Source organism: Aptenodytes forsteri, unplaced genomic scaffold (assembly GCF_000699145.1).
Source record: "Aptenodytes forsteri isolate BGI_AS27 unplaced genomic scaffold, ASM69914v1 Scaffold81, whole genome shotgun sequence".
Taxonomy (NCBI): Eukaryota; Metazoa; Chordata; class Aves; order Sphenisciformes; family Spheniscidae; genus Aptenodytes; species Aptenodytes forsteri.
Genome location: NW_008795259.1, coordinates 3,042,004 through 3,059,220, shown reverse-complemented (window position 1 = coordinate 3,059,220; position 17,217 = coordinate 3,042,004). Strand labels below are relative to the sequence as shown.

At 43.0% G+C, this 17,217-nt stretch overlaps 1 protein-coding gene across 1 annotated transcript in view; it reads right to left on the bottom strand.

Annotated features, from left to right (window-relative positions):
• Positions 1 to 2,319, bottom strand: part of SLC22A23 (solute carrier family 22 member 23) — a 121,229-nt gene extending 118,910 nt beyond the window's left edge. The window contains exon 1 of the mRNA XM_009279232.2: positions 2,153 to 2,319. Coding sequence (XP_009277507.1) covers positions 2,153 to 2,319 — 167 coding nt within the window. The remainder of the gene's footprint in view (positions 1 to 2,152) is intronic.
• Positions 2,320 to 17,217: the final 14,898 nt, after the last annotated feature.

The following is a 17,217-nucleotide window of genomic DNA, read 5'->3' as shown; positions in this document are numbered from 1 at the left end:
AGGAGGTGCTTTCGCTCTACAGCGCGCTGTTATTTCCTTATCAATTATTTACACGGCATCCCTTTAATAATGCAGTGCGGCTGCAGCTGGCTGGGCTGGAGGAGCCCCGGGGAGCCAAGTCGCAGGAGGGCCCTGGGTGGCTGAAGAGGGGGGACTGGAGCGGGGACAGACGCGGAGGGAAGAACCCGAAGTCCAAGGGGGCATTTCTGGGACCTAGAGCGGTGCGAGAAGACATACCTGCATTGCTTCAGTCAGCCTGTCAAATTAGTACACACTTAAAAAAAATAATAATCATATTAAGACCTGACATTAATTGTAAAATTAATTGTAAAATAGACAGTTCAAATTTGTGAAGGTTATTTTTATGTTAAGATAAATTTACTTCAGCATGTAAGTGCCTCAGACTATTTTCATCGTGGAGCATAGCCCATGCATTACTGAATTGTGCTGTTGTTTTCTCCTTTGGAAGAAAGGAAAGAGACAACAGATCAATATACGCTTGTACACATGAACGTGGCTAGTGAGCAGAAAATACTTGTGTGCAGTAGAAGAGGACTGGCATCATTACCGAATATAAATGGAAGAGCAAGTTGTTGGTGGATTTTCATTTACTTGATCTGGTCTCTGCAAGCGGGTTATTGTACCCCATTACATTATTGTACTGTCCTCCCTTTAGCTCCTTTTCTTACATAAGACACCAAAAAGGTTTCCCATCTACTGGTGGCTCTGGATCCCTTTTTATGGCTTCCCTCAGTCCTGCTCTGAGGGATCCCCAGTACCCGAGCGGCCCTGCAGCCTCCCCAGGCGATGCTTCATCCTCCTGTCTGATACGAATATTCCTTGCTGAAACGTGAACCTGGTGCTCCCTGCCCAGGGAAGTCTCCTCTCTCTCTTCCTGTGTCGCAGTGCCCTTTTACATCCGATGGCTGTTATCATGTCCCTGCGCCATGTTTTCTTTATGACAACCAGCTGCAATTTGTCCACCTCTCCTGCTGTCTCCTCGGCCTCCGACTGCCCCCAGCTCTCCTCTGGTTTCCCCTCAGCTGCTGCCTGCAGCACCAGCCTCTGTGTGTGCACGGGGTTAACCCCGCCTGCAAAAACATCAACTCTTTGTCACTTTTCAGTCACGTTTTGTGCTTTCCAAGCAATTCCTTAGGATTACATTGGAGGATGAAATAAGAATTCAAAGTACTTACAGTTGCTCCCTGATTAATGCCACCTCTGAAGGCCACTAATGAAACGTCCCAGGACAGACCCCTTTGGAATTGCATCTATAAGCCACCCGTTTGCCAGTAAACCACTGACAACTGCTGTTTCCACAGTTTTGTACCCACTGCCCCACTTTTTCACATAAACTGAACTCCCTCATTTGTGAACGGATGTGCAGAGCCTAACCAAGGCACAGCTGATTGTGGCCCTTGCTCCTTTCTTCCGTAATAAGGTCTGTTCCTCTATCGCCAAAGGAAATTTGGCTGGCTTGTCCCAGTTTCTTGTTGACAAGTCCATGTTAATAGCTGCTTATTTCTTTGTTTCCTTCTGTCTGTTTACAAATGATGTATCTATTTGTACTAGGTGCTTTCTGGGGAAAAAAAATGGCTGGCTGGGCTCTTTTTTTTTTTTTTTTTAATTATTTTAAACTGCCCTTTTTAAAGATAGGCACCAGCTTTGCCTTTTCCCATCAGCAGGGTCCTTGGCCATCCTCCCTGAGTTCTCAGAGGTAGACACTAGTATTTCCAACGTTGTTTGAGCCACTTCCTTCAGTACCCTGGCGTGAAGTCCAGCCAGCCTGTTGGTTTGAACACCTCTAAGTTATCTAAGCACTCTTGTAACCGGTCCTGTCCCAGTCTGGGCTGAAACCTCATTCCTTTGTCATTAATATGTATTGTGTCAACCACCTGATCACAAGTGACCTCTTTTAGCCAAGCCTGGTGCAAAAAAGGCATGAGGCACTCGGAGCTTTCTCAGCATCAGTCAATAGCTTTCTCTCTCTGATGAGTAATCCACTTGCTTTTGACTTCCTCTTACCGCTGATGTACTTACCGAACGATTTCTTGTTACTTGCGATGCTCTTGCTAGTTAAGTTTTATTTGTTGTATTGGCTTTTTTGTGTTTGTCCCCGTGTGCTCTTGCTAGGCGGTACTTCTGCACTTACCCCGTGGAAACCTGACCTACTTTCTCTGTGCTTCCTTTTTGTGTCGTGAGCTCACGATTTAGCCTGATCGGTTGCTTCCTCCCCTTCCCAGATTTCTTCTGCGATGCGATCGTTTGGGACAGGTCTTCTAGAAACTCCCAGCTACCACTCGCTCTCTTTTCCCACATAGGGGAAAAGGCCTTGGCATGGCCTGGGGTTGGCAGGGGGAGATGGAGAGGGGAAGAGGGCTTTGGGAACGGAGGTCTCTCCAACAGTGCCTCTCTGACCTCAGATAGAAGACATAGGATCTTTGGGGTACCTCTTTGTTAGAGGACAAAAAGATATCATTTAAAAGATGAGTTGCGTTCAAGAAGAGAATGAATCAATGTCTTTTGGTTTATTTTTTCCACATTCACTGAGTTATATTAAGGAAATTGCATACCTTTGTAACCTAGGTCCTCAACAGTTTGGGGAGGAGGAGCAGAAAAGGCGGCTTTGGTCTCCTCTGACAGGAGCAGTTTGATCCCTGCCATAATGCAGGGCGAGCGGCCTCAGAGCTGGGACAACACGACACCAGTGAACTTCACCCCATTGCAGAGCAAGCCTCCCGTTGCAGAACGAGCATCCCGTCTGTCGGCACTCTGCCACGGCTCAGAGGATTTGAAGCCAGGATCCAGAGAAGTATCATCATGTTTACAGAGAGGAGGAAAAAAAAAAAATCAAGCTTCCTTAGCCTTGGTGTTAACATTTCAGATTCTTGGAAGGCCAGCCACAGTACCTTGAAGAGCTCCTGGCACAAATTCCTGGTTTATGTGGAATTTGCAACAACCTCATTCTGCACAATAACAAACCTAGTTATATTTTATTGTTTTATGGGATGTATGCTTGGTTGCCTTTTTTGTCTAAAGGAATCCTGTACTGTAGAGGTGAAATTATGACAATGCAATAAACCAAAGCTACTTGGTACAAAGATCGATTAATAAAATCACCTATTGGAATGCAGGCTATTTATATAATGGAGGAAAGCACAATGTGTTCATCAGATCACAGGAGAATTTAGGTTGGAAGGGATCAGGAGGTCTCTAGTCCCACCTCTTCTCAAAGCAGGATCAGCTATGGGGTCAGATGAGGATGCGCAGGGCTTTATCCAGATGCTATAGGGGATTTTTCAGTTCAGGAGGGCCAGGTGAGTACTGTGAGAGCTGGATGTGGGGCAAGATAAACAGAAAGAAAGAGGAATGAGTTGAAAATGTGAAAAGGGGCTAAGCCACTTGGAAGACAGGCAGAAAAGCCTGTACTCATTTCAGTGTGCTCTCCTCCAATCTTGATTGAACCAAAGACACCTGACTTTCACCATTCTTCCAATGTCAGCAAAGGTTAGTGAAACTCAGTAGCAAAATGTTCTGTCCCTTCCTGATGCTGATTCAAATAGAAGATGACAACCTATTACTTGTGTCATTTACTCTGCTGGCAGAGGTCTGTACCCCATACAGGGAGGGATGCAGCAGGGGAAGGGTTCCCATCCCCCATCTGCTAGGGATGTGGGCGTGATGGGGAATGTGGGTGGCTTCGTGTATTATCCTAAAAACAGAAAAAATTATTTGTACACTAACTATTGGAAAAGATCATAGATGTTGCAAAGTCAAGCAATCTGAAGTTGGTAAATGCTGTAACTAAGATTGCTTGGGCAATGTTAATTTGTGCCCCAAATCTTGTGCACGTGCATTATGATGCAACCTTTAATTAACAGTGTCTTATGATGCAACCTAGAATTACATGATTACGTACAATTTTTCTTGCAGGTCTCCTGTCTTATTCGGGGGGGGAAGATAACTGCTTAAGAAGCCCTGACTCTCAGCAGGATTCAGGCACTTAAAATACCGTTGAGAATCTGGGCCTTAATGAGGAGCAATTCAATATTTTGTTTTCTCCTTGTTCAGTATGGAGCCCCATGACTTATTTAATGCACTATCTTCAAACCCTGCTCTCAAGAACTAACGATTAATGTCCTCATGGGCTTTTTTATAATTCCCCCCTATGAAGTATCCAAGTGTTTCACAAATATTAATGCATTTATTTTCAAAGTGTCTCCATAAGGGGAAGGTTTATTACCTTCCTTTCATATTGGGAAACTCAGAGGCAGATATGTTAAGGTGAAAACCATGAAGTTTTGTGTACTTGCAGCTCCCAGCAGTTTAGCATTCTTGAGCATGGTGCAGCATTTTGTATTTTCAAAGCACAACTCCTGTTGGCAACTGTGAATGTGCAGTGTTTTTGTAAATCAGATTCCAGAGTCTCAAGGCATGCACTCATAAAATGAGACAAATGCAACTGGAATAATATCATATGGTGCTTTGAGGAAGAGACAGAAGCCTGACATCACTCCTGGGCAAAATGATGGAGCAGGTGATGCAGCACTTGATTAATAAAAAAATTAAAACTAGGTAAGATAATTAGAGACAGTTAACCTGGATTTGAGGAAAATAAACTTTGTCACACTACCTTTTTTTTTTAAAGGAGGTTATGAATTTGGTTAATGAAGACGATGGTACTGATGTAGAATATTAGTGACGGTAGAATAAGAAAGATAAACCCAAACTAGTTCTACCCTAGCTTGATCCAGGTTGTGAACAGATGTTGTCGTCTAGACACAGCTGTGCCACCGGAAGAATTTACCTCCATCTGCTGCTTGTTACCATTTCCCTGCTAGAAAGTAGTCCCCCTTGCAATCTGCCTGCAGACCAGTTCCCGCATGCACCCCCTACTTCGCAGTAGGAAAAATCAGTTAAGTTCACTCAGATCAGCAACTTAAATTGCGTAAGTTTGTCCTGATAATTTTTCTTGATGGGAGTTGAGGAGCTCGCTCAGATACCTCTATACCTGTCAGTAGCCAGCCAGTTGGCTTTCTAAGTTATGAATTTAACTCCCTGGAGAAGCAGTGACACCCCTCAGCTCTTCTTCCAGTCTCCCACCCCATTTGTGATTCACCTACCTCCACAATCAACGAGGCAATGTCGTATAGGGAACAGCCTTCTTCACAGTAAGGTGACCCACATGTGAAGCAGGTCTATCCTGTTCGCTGAATAAGGCAAGCCCTCTGTGGAAAAAACAGTAGGTAGTCATGTAATTTAAAGGCTTTTCTCACTGTACATACACAAATATTATACACTTTATATATATATATGTATAACACATACGCGTTATGTGAACACACATGCACACAGAGGCCAAATTAGATTTACACAAGCCATTTTACCTTGTGTAATTTCTGACTTTCAAGTGCTTAATTTTGCATTCTTCACGGTGTTTTAGTGTAGGGTTTTTTTCTCTGTGCATATATGTTAAAACAATGCAAAAAACTAATGAGTGCTTACACAAGACAAGTTCTACAGTGTGCATAATTTTTAGACACAGATTGTTTGAATGCCTTAATGGAATGTAGTGAAATTGAGTAGGAATTAAGTCAGTCCAGTGGCTCTTTTATTTTCAACAGATCTTCAAATACTAGAATTAAATAAATTAAATTAAATGAACAATTAAATTAAATTAAACAGGCTTTGAGCCAAACTCCTGCTTCCAAAGACCAAAGTCTCTAACAGCATTCATTTTACACTCCCTTGGTCATAAGATGGTAGCTGAACATCTGATGTTGAAAAATCACTTAGTGCAAATATATATTTTCTGCATCCTCCTCTAAGGCAGCTGACAGATTCTTAACAGAAGTACTGAGACTGGAATAGTAATACTTAGTTCAGGAGCAAGACAGGTGCATTTTCACCTATAATGGGAATCACAACATGCTACATGCAGGTCCTTACCGTCACTTTTACCATATAACTCAGTTTCTAAAGGGAAAGCAAAAACCAAACAGCACCTAGGATATTCCTTGAGGATTATCGGAAGAAAGGAATCAGGACAACCTGAGGGAACTCAGTGACTCAGAGTGCAGCCCTCAGACAGATAAATTACACCTTGCACGCAGACTAACTGTGCAAGCACATGTATATGCTACAGAAAGTAACCAAACAAATGTAAGGTTGGCAACTCAAAGCCTAATTGCCGCAAGCATATGAATCACCAAGTTCCAATCTTGCAGGACCTAACTGGAATATTTAATAAAAATGGAACCTATAATCAAGAACCTTACTTGCACATGAAATATTTCCCTTTGATTTTTTTTTTTTTTTTTACACCTGGATAAGAGACATTCTCAATGGGGAATGTTTCTTTCCACGCCTGCTCCTATATTGTATATGCAAGCTCAGACTCACCTAGTGTCCAAACGGTTTTGCTGTGAGTCCGTGCTTACGTGGGCTGGGAGTGAGCTCCAAGGTACAGCAGCAAGACTTGAGCCTCTTCTATCCTTCAACACAGGCCGAAACTGGACCTTACCTGTGGAGAGGCTGAGAAGGGGCAAAGTCTTAATTAAACTGTGTCGTGTAGCCACGTGATGTCGACATAAATACATCCATCTATTTACACGTTACCTGGCACCCACTGCTGCTTGTACCCTGCAAGTCCTGCTTGCAGTTGGACTAGATGATCGTTGTAGGTGCCTTCCAACTAAACTATTCTATTCTATTCTGTTCTATATCACAGACAGGAATTACTGGGATACCCTGCACAGACCTTGCTAAACTTGATCTGCACAAGTGCAGCCCTGGATACTCTCCCACTGCCCATCCACAGGGGACACCTGCACCAGTGGCTCACAGCTCAGCCCATGGTTCTCCTGAATAAATCCTTTCAAAAATTTCAAGGAGAGGAACATATTCTCTATTCTCTGCATACAAAACAAGCATGACTGTGCGCATATGCTTTAAGAGAGAAACAAGAGCATTAATTAGTTCAAGTTGGAGAAAGTGCGTGTTGATTTTGCTCAAGAAAATTGTTATGAAACAAAATAACAGCCTTAAGAAGAAAAGGGAAAGAAAGAGGTTGGGAAAAAATCATAACACAATATTTAATATTTTTGTTGTATTTTCTATCAACGTTTGAAGATTTGAGAGATAAGAGGCTTGCACTGCTAGAGTTAAATAGTTTGTAGTTACCTGGAACCCAGGCCAGCTTGTGCAAATACGGCTCTGCAGCGCGGTCAGCCCGGCAGACTTTGTCTTTCCAGGCATAACCACCGATTTATACCTTATCCCACAAAGGTCAAAACTCCCTTTCCAGCATGCTAGTAATGTCTTGAGCTGTTAGCCTCTACCCTGGAAATACCAAGCACTTCTTTCATAATGTTTTTTTGGCCTGAATTTATGCAGCCTAAAATCAAGGAGTCCCTGGACTTTTGAAATTAAAAAAAAAAAGAGAGAGAAAGAGGGAGAAAGGGAGAGAGTTGGGTCCCTTCGTTCATCCAAAGGGCTCTGTATTTTACACCACTAGAGCCCCAGGACCGCCTGCATATGAAGTAAAGGGTGAAATTCCAGCCAGTTTTGCTCTGGACCAGCAGGGTCTGGCTGGCACATGCAGCTCACCAGGATGTTTGCTCAGTAGACACCCAGCTTATCTCAGGGAAGGCGAGAGGTGTCAGCTGTACCAAGTACGCTGCACCAAATGACCCACTGCAGACTTGCCCCAGCCTTTTCTCCCTCTGGTGAGGATGCTGCATCTGAGGAATCTGAAAATACAGCAGACGGTCAGAAAATGCAGGTTCCTCTGCAGCCATGCAGCTCACCAGGATGTTTGCTCAGTAGACACCCAGCTTATCTCAGGGAAGGCGAGAGGTGTCAGCTGTACCAAGTACGCTGCACCAAATGACCCACTGCAGACTTGCCCCAGCCTTTTCTCCCTCTGGTGAGGATGCTGCATCTGAGGAATCTGAAAATACAGCAGACGGTCAGAAAATGCAGGTTCCTCTGCAGCCAGAGGCATCGGGGAGGGGGGGAGGGGGGGGGAAAGCTGCCAGCAGCAGCCAGAGCATGAGAGGTTACACCTGGATAGAGAAGAAATGCTACAAGGGAATAAACACCTGGTTTGGGGAGGTTTGGCTTTAAAAAAAAGAAAACAGGCTTTAAAAAAAAAACAAAACAGTAAATTGTAAACAATATTGTGAAGAAACAAACCTGGTGTAGGATGACGGGGGGAAAGGGAAATTAACCTTTCATCCGTACAAGGCTTCTGTTTGTGATTAAGAGATAAAACAGAGGATCACTGATGAGCAGCTTTTGCTGTGGCCTTTCCCTGCTTCCCGCTACCCACTCAGCTGGTCCATGGATGGTCAGCCAGCAGAACAGGCGATACCGATGGCCTCAATCAGCAAGGAGGAGGCTGGTTTTTGCTGGCAAACCTGCGTTTCTTTTCAAGAAAACGTTCTTTTCAGATGTGCCAAAGGTTCAGCCGTCTTCCTCAGGAAGACATCAACTGGGCAACGAGCTTAAAGCAGCTGGCATTTAAAAAATAATAAAGTCTGTACTGGTGACTGCAGATGTTGTAAATTGTTCACACTTGTGACCGTGTCATGGGAGAACATCAAAGGCTTCCACTGGTTCTGTGGTTGTTTGGAATGAGATAGGCAGTGAGCCAAAACCTACCTTGGCAAAAGCCTCCTGTGTTGTGCAGCTTCGCTGTCCTGCCAACTATCTTAAGCAGGACATTTCTTATCTCCAGTTCCCTTCCATACGGATCAAGTGTTCCTGGCCATTTGGATTTTGACAAAAGGCTCTGTATGGTTATTAGCTTTAATGCTATTCCTGAGCTTTAGGCAGCAGGGAGATTGTTAGGCTAGTTTCACAGTGGTGTTGACCTATTTGTGATCTCCTTATTCGGTGTCAAACAGTTATTCTGACTGGGCGCCTCCCTGGCTCCTGCTTATTTTCATAGGCTTACCTGGATCAGATGACTAACTGGTGCCCAGTTCAGCTTCTCCTCTGCAACACACTTTTGTGATTAAGAAGCCACTGGTAAGAGATGAGGATGTATTTGTATAATTATGCAGCAATTCTCTGTTAACCTCTCTCAATTATTTTTAAAAGCATGTTGCTATGGCAAAATGCTCCTGGAGTCAGTTATTTTAAATTTTTCTTCTTAGATACTTCAACCCATCCTTCCGGTATTTTCAGATTTGAGGACAAACCTTTATCCAGTTAGTGAACGTAGATGCAATGTATGTTGCTCACTCTGCTGGGAATGAAGTGTCCTACCCACCGCTCCAAGACCTCAGAGCAAATCAGTGCAGTGCTTAATGAGCCTATATTAAAATGAGCCTATTTAAATGAGCCTATATTAAAAAAGGAAGAAGATTACAGATAGTAAGTTTTAAAGTTTAGGACAAAGTTTCTTTTCCTCACTTTATTGGAAGTGGACAAAGTAGGACTGGTACAAAGCTAATAATTACTTCTTTTAAAAACACAAATAGAGGAACGGAGTCCAAGTGGGACGAAGTTCAGAGTCTGCTGTTTTCTTTAAGTGAATTTACCTAAAACTCCTGTGAGCTTTAAATCAGACTTTTCTTTTTCTTTTCATTGCATGAGGTGCAGACTCCTGAGCTGTGACTGATACTAGGCATCTATATTCCTCCCATTTTTAGGGTTGGCTGCTACTATCATGGAAAACATTAGTGTCAGCTTCACCTTTTTGCAAAACAGTCAGCATTTGGTTTGGCTGAACAAAAAATATTTTGGAATGGACCTCAGTGACCTTCTGCAAATTGATAGCCGGCTTGCAACAGGCAAAGCTGAGTCACCAGTTGCGCGGGGTTGAAATCCAACCCATACATCTGTAGCATATCTTGCATTGCCAATGTAATTGGTGGTGTGACGTTCTCCAGTTTTAAAATAGCTCTGAAGAGCCTCTGATCGGATTTTGGTTGGATACTGTACATTACACATAACCTCTGGGAGGAGGTGAATTTAGACATCTACTCTGTAAATTTTGGGTATTTGGGTTCTCCTGTTCTATATTTGTTTTCCTGGGAAATTTCCAGTTCCTCAGAGGGAAGGGAGTTCTGAGTTCGTCCAGATTCACACTCTTCTGGTGGATTCGATCCATCAGACCGCTGAGGCGAAAAAGCGATTCACTTTCTTTTATTAACACATCTATTCCTTGCAGGGTTTCTGACATGGTTTTGGTGAAGTCCACAGCGCTTGCGACTTCCTTTTTAAATCCAGTCCAATATCACAGGGAAATTTAAGATCTTCTGGGATGGGGGTGTAAGGACTGTATCGCCAATTTGACTGTACATTTTAGGGTCTTTACTGAACTTCTGAACCTCCTTCAACCTCCCACATCAAGTACAGTGCAACAAAGCTTTCAGAAAGTGAAGCACTTTGTTGCTGGCAGGCTGTTTTACTGGGGAGAGGGGAACAAGCTAGGTAACACTACATTTCATGTCCCAAAATGTAGCCTCTGCTTTAAACATTTAATTAAGTTCTGTTTTCAGATTTTATCAACATTTACAGGAGTATCCCCTCGGTAAATACTTTCTGCAAGAGTTTCCTTGTGTGCCAAGTCCCAGCTTACAGCCTTCTCTGACAGCCTGACTGCAAAGTCTGCTGCAGGCTGCCATTTCAGAAGCTGCATCATAATATTATTCTCAATAATTGGTAAGTCTTAGCTTTAGCAGCAATAATACAGATCCTATAACCACATTCTATAATCCAGTGAATGCTCCAGGAGCATTCATGCTGTCACTCACATACAGCAGGCACAGAACCACTTGTACTTTATTAGAAAGTGCTGTAATTTTGCCCACCACAGTTTAGTCCTTTTTTTTTTTTTTTTTGAAACTTCCCTTGTGGTTTTAAGAGCCACGATTTCCATTATCTCATTTTAAACAAATGAGGTTGAGTATTTGTTGCGACTGATTTTGCATTTTGCCCACCACAGTTTAGTCCTTTTTTTTTTTTTTTTTCCCTTGTGGTTTTAAGAGCCATGATTTCCATTATCTCATTTTAAACAAATGAGGTTGAATTTGTTGCGGACTCTTTGAAACACCAGGGTCATAGTCTGCTTGCACACAAAGCAGCTGAATAGAGTTTCAAGTCTACGTCTCCACTTAAGGATGTATTTTCATCTTGTTCAGCATAATGGCAGTGCAAGTCGTCTTTTTTTTTTTTTTGCAAGATAAAGTAAAGGGCTTAATATTTCCATCAGGACTTTGCCATTTTCCTTTTTGTTCCTGGAATTCAGAAAACTTAATGTATCACTGACTTTGTTCACTTTGAAGAATCTCATCTGTTTTGTGGGGGTATACAAAAGCCCAACAGCTCCAGAATTTGTCTCAAGCCTTTTTTTTCCCCAAAAAGAAGGAACTGAAACAATGTAAAAGCTTTTTCTGGGCACTTAGTTACAAGTAATTTGCACCTGAAATCTGTAGTTAGAGAAACAAAATCTGCTGTCACTGGTTTCTGAATAGTGTAATCACTGCCGAAAAAAAAGTCAAACCAGGGCAAACAGAGAGAAAAGCCATGTTTTCCAGAGCTATAGATGTAGCAAAGCATAAATGATGGCTGATGAAGTACCTCAAAAACCCAAACAAGCAATTGGCATTTGATAGTAATCGCTGGTGGCAGGGGACATTTCGAGCAATATCCAATCTCCCTCACCTTTCCAGCATCTAGTTTAAATGCAATATAGATGCCTGAAGGTAGGAGCCTAACGTACCTCTGCAGCCAAGGGTAAGAGCTGGACATGTCCAGAGAGCAACGCAGAGCACACAAAGCTACGTGCCTTACATCAGTTGTTGCATGTCTATCCACACTAATCCGTTTCATTCAGCCATGTCAGCAGGGCTAATCTTAAAACAGATGCTTTTCTTTTTTATTCTTTAAACAGAAAGAATAGTGTAGGATTGCAGGATTTTAAGGGAAATGCATTTTTAAAAAAATCTACAATATTCTGCTAGTATGAATTATTTTGCTGGCTTGCTGGCTTTGCATACGCACTGTCCTTCGTCAAGGTCTAGGACGTGGCAAGGTAGAATAATGCTGTCCCTTAGCTATTGATTGTACTGGAAAAGTGACTTCTCTGGTTCCTTCCAAAGTGAACCCCAAAAAGACATAGATGGCAGAGCAAGGTGACACCTTCCATCTCACTGTGTCTTGGCACGGTGAGACTTGGGTAAGGATCTGCAAAACTGAGCCCTGGTGAAGCAGGGCTCCCACCGCACCTTCCTCCCCTGCTCTCCGTGGTGAGACGAGGGCTCCCGCCAGGCAGCAGGAGAGCTGAGCAGATGCGGGGTCATTTTGCCTCACCTCGGACCTGCGGGGAGAAAAGGGGCCACATCTCCTCACTCAGGGATGTGGTGCAGGAGGAGAGGAAGCAGCACGGAGAGAAGGGCCTTGTTCGAGCACAGATGCGGTGACCTCTTCCAGCCTTGCACTTTTTTTTCACTTTTTTTTCCTTCACTTTTTCACTTCTTAGGGAGGGGTGAGAGGAACCAGAGCACGCCCTGGGGATCTTCAGCTTGGTCTGTGCTACTAAGGCTTGGCTGATACCCTGGGGAGAACTGATCTGCCTGAAATCCCTCCGAGGCTATCAGGAGTCTGTACTCCTTCGGGCCCGAAAAGAACAAGTTTTTAAGAGTCTCTGGAGAGGGTGTGAAAAATAACGTTCCACTGTTTAACCCTGTGTCCTTCCTGATAGTAACAGAAGAGGATATGTCTACCCTCCTGCTCACAGGGACATTATGGCAGTGAATTTTCAGTCCCTATATACTCTGTGGGAAGAGACAATGTGCTGAAAGACCTTGACTCTCCACCAGAGTCCACATACAAAAAAATCCCTTGCTTTTACTCCCAGATAACTAATAGGTGGTAATTAATAGGATCAGTCTGTAAAATCCTGCTTATGACTTGATCCGAAAATGATTCAATAATACCACGTATTCTACTGGGTGTACATGGCATGCAGATATTCAACATGTTGGTTGTTTTCCAGGCAATTGTAACCAATTTTTCTTTTTTTTTCTTGAGAGGGGAAAAAAAGTGTCTATTGACTAAATTCTCTATCATAATTTTAACGTTTAATCCCCAAGGCCAGAGCAATTACTTTCCCTTTTCCTTTGATATCCGATGCCCTCCAGCTGGGTTGTAGATTAGCAGACACAGGTGCTAAATTTAGGAGAATTAGTGTGCATAAGTACTAATTAAACTAGTCACGACAGCCACTGCCTTCACCAGCGATGCCTTCCAGGCATCCCCGGAAAAGAAAATACGTGAATTTACAGGCTTTCCAAGAAGCTGCACTGGGTACAGAGGCCTGCTGACTGTAATCCCCAGTTTAGCTACATGGGATGGAGCGGCACTTTCCCTGTGTTATCTTTTCTGTGAGGTTCAGTGCCAACCTGTAGAGGACCAGCGCATTCATAGCCTGGAAATAGAGCCGCACTCAGCAGTCCCGAGGGGCAGGTAGCATGGCACTTTGGTTTTGTGCTACCTGGATATAAGTCCAGCGTGCCCCAGACCTGGACCGCCTCACTTCTTTGGGGCTCACATCTGAAAGCATTGTTCTGCACTGCAGCAGAAATAGCAGCAGCATGGTGTAATCCAGCAGCCCTTGCCTCTTTCTTTTCAAGGTACTCAGTATGCAAACTAAAAAGATAATTTCTCTAACTGCTACTGTTGCAGATGCAGTCTGGGGTCACTGCATTCAAGTGAAGCCTTTATTGTTTTTTTTACATCTCATAAAAGATGGTAAAAATGAAAATTCTCTGAGTAATTTCTACCCTCATTTGTGCAAGAACAATGACGTTTCCTTCAAATGATGCCTTTTAATGACACCATGGAAACCTAAGGATTTTTAAAGGATTTGAACAGCGTAATTCACTGTGAATTGCAGAACAATTCTGCTGGTGTGCCAGGGAAGAGAATTCAGCTTGTTCTCCTCGAATGTGAAAGTAAAGATCTTAAAACAAATAACTCCAACAAACAAAATTCTTAGTCTGGAGTTGTACTCACTTGAAGTGAAATTCATGCCTAGTAATAATCTACCACAAAATGTACCAATTAAGTCCTGGTTGAGTCCTTGAAATAGGTCTTCAAGATGCATAAGTTTTGTGCTGATCCTCTCCAAGGGAGCAAATTGCACTCCAAATTCTATTTGTTTGCTGAAACTAAAAGAAAGCCAGCAAGGCTTCCCGCAGGTCCCAAGCTTACGCTTTCACAGCTCACTCAAGCTGTTGGCATTTTGTTGAATAAATAAGGAATGGGTATAAATGTATTTCGGAGTTTTAGTTTGAATGCGTTATCAAGATTTTAATGTACTATGTAGCTGTATGCAGCTGTGTGTTGTCATTGTATGGCTGTGTTAAACTTTCTGATTTATCAGGTGCCTTTGCAACATGCAAAGAAAATCAGCACATCCCCTTTGATCCTTTCAGACAACTTACACTAAGCTGTCAGCAAGAGCAGAAATGGACTTTTAAGTAGCTGGTATCATCAGCCAACTGCAATATGGCGGAGATACCGTTGAAACAGATGAGATGAAAATAATACGAGTAGACACAGCAGGAGTGTCCCCACAGGCCAAGTGGTATTTCATGCAATTGTATGAGTGAGCTTGTATTGTTTGCTTGAAACTTAAGAAGTTAACTTAAACAATAAGTATAGCTTATCAGTTCAGCACAAGTTAACTGATAACTTGAGCTCATAGGCTTTGAATATTGCTGTCATCTTCCTTTTGCTTACGGGGGAGACAGAGAAAAGCTCTTGAAACAAGAGGGAAAAAAGCCCCATGTAACACTTCGGATTTGCAATCAAGTCAATATTAAGATAAAAGGGTAGATCCAGTGGTGGGCTGGCCCTAAGTCTCTGTTGTACAAGACAGGTATTTTTATGAAATCATTTTTCAGAATGGCACATTAGATTATTCTCTCTAAGGTAGAACAGAAAAACTATGTGTGTATCCGTGCCCCTGAGTACTGTTGTCTGCTCTTTCAGGTTAGCACTTGGCACCAATATGTTGCACAATACGTAGGAATTTCAGTCTTCAGTAACTGAATGCTAGTCCTTTTTGAACAAATTTTGGCTGTTTTGTCCCATGATGCAGAGCCCATTGTGGCAGACCCCTTGACTTCTGGCTCAGCCCATTTTTTAGCATTCCAACATATGATTGGGCTTTAGTTTCACCAGAAATGTCTTCTGAGCTAATTAGTGTGTGGCCGTGGGCTGGGGAATATTTAGGTGACATCCATTTTCTGACTCAGATAGCAATTAAAGGTGTGAAACTTCAACAGCAAGGTTAAAAGCATGGATAAATTATCACAAGGCGAAACACATGCTAATGGTAGCTTTCTCTATTAGGCCATACATGCAACTATCAAAGAAACCTCACTGCACCGCTCTGCTTACTATTACCATGTTACATGGACCGCAAATCTCATTCAAAGATCATAAATCTGCATTCAAAGACTAATCTTTACACCACGTTGTGTCATACATCCCCCAGGGCCATTTCACGGGGGGAGTGATGGGGGAGGCGCAGTGAGCAATGACTTGTGAAGGTCCCACACTGTGATGGTGCCAAGTCTGGCATGAGGATCCAGGGATCCTGGCTGTCCGTACCAGGGGTGTAATGCACACCAGACAAGTCTCTCCTCACCCATCCGTCTTCCTTAACTCCATTTTCCCTCTGAAAGTCAAGAACTGCCGAAGCCAAGAATTGTGTTTGAGCAAAGCCTTCTCCCAGGCCCCTTTAGCACTCCCAAACCACTCATGGAGACTGTAATTGGTGCGGTGGCTGTAGACATGCGAAACTCCAGTAAAATATACTGAGAATACAACTGTGCTGTACTGTCCATTTTTGTAAGCCCAGTAATGAGTCCCTAAGAGACAGCCAGTAAAGCTCAATTATTCCATCCAAACAGCCCAACTCTCGAAGGTTGACTGGCTTGATTGCTAGTTGTGCGCTGCTGGAAAGACAGCCAAAAATGAACTAGGATCCTGAAGTGTTACAATGAAAAAATCAAATTTGATTAGTTTTTTGACGCTATTTATTCTGCGAGTCTTCCAGTTCCCTGCTGGAGGTCTGACAAGCAACCCCTGCCTCCTGCGCTGCCCCTCCTAGAAAGAAAGTGCTTGGTCACAGCTGGGCAAAAAACCACTGGACAGCAATTACTTCTCAGGATATAAGCACTCCTTTTTATCTTGACTATAGTGACCATTTAGGAGCAACACAATTTGCTTCCACCTCTGACAGACATTGTGCTGCCTTTGCAGTATTTTCCATCGGGCCAAGCCCCACTCCCCTCACTCGTGTCAAGTAGCGCATTTGAAGTGACCGACAGGGTAATGAACTGACATCCCTAAGAGGGTAAGATCAGTGACCTAGGGTGGGAGTGGAAATCTGTATCAGTCCTCTTATAAGGCAGCAAAGGGCCCAACCCATTAAGCTATTGAGCAGCCTTGAATTTTAGATTTAAGCTACACCAGTGGTTTTAATAGCATTATCATTCACAGAGCAACAGCGTAGGTAGGGCAGGTATGTTACTTTGCCAAAGAAGGCCTCTTAGACCACAGGGCATATACTCTGTGGCAGGCGTGCCTGTTCTTTTATTAATTGCAACAGTATGATATTTCACCTCAGCCAGGTGCATCCTGAGGTCACCATCCCCTTTTCCTGCAGTCACTTGGGACCTGCCATTTGCATGCACAGTGACAGATGTTGCCCTGCCTCTCTCATTTCTCAGCCGGGGACTTGCTTTCAGCTGGGAAGGAGCTTCATCATAACTGTTATTTACAGGCAGCTGGTAGATTAAGAACAGTCTTAATTAAGAATTAAGGGTTTTTTAAAAAAGAAAAATTCTTTTTTTTAAAAAAGAAAAATTCTTTTTATAGAATTTATATAAAAATTCTTTTTTTATATATATACCTAAGGAAAACTGCCACAAATTAGCGCACACAACGGTTTGTTCTTCTACAGAAACAATTCTGTAACATCTGATTACAAGTCCATGATAGAGGAACACACAGGAGCTTCCTTGCCTGTATGTCTTGGAAAGTCACAAAAATCCAGAAGCTGCTACACCACAGAGCAAGTACCTCGCTGATATTTAAAGGATCATCAATATAATTGAATTCAAAGAGATGGAGTCTCTAACTTCCCTTGACAGCATGCAACCTAAGTGTAGTTAAAAATACAGCCAGCGG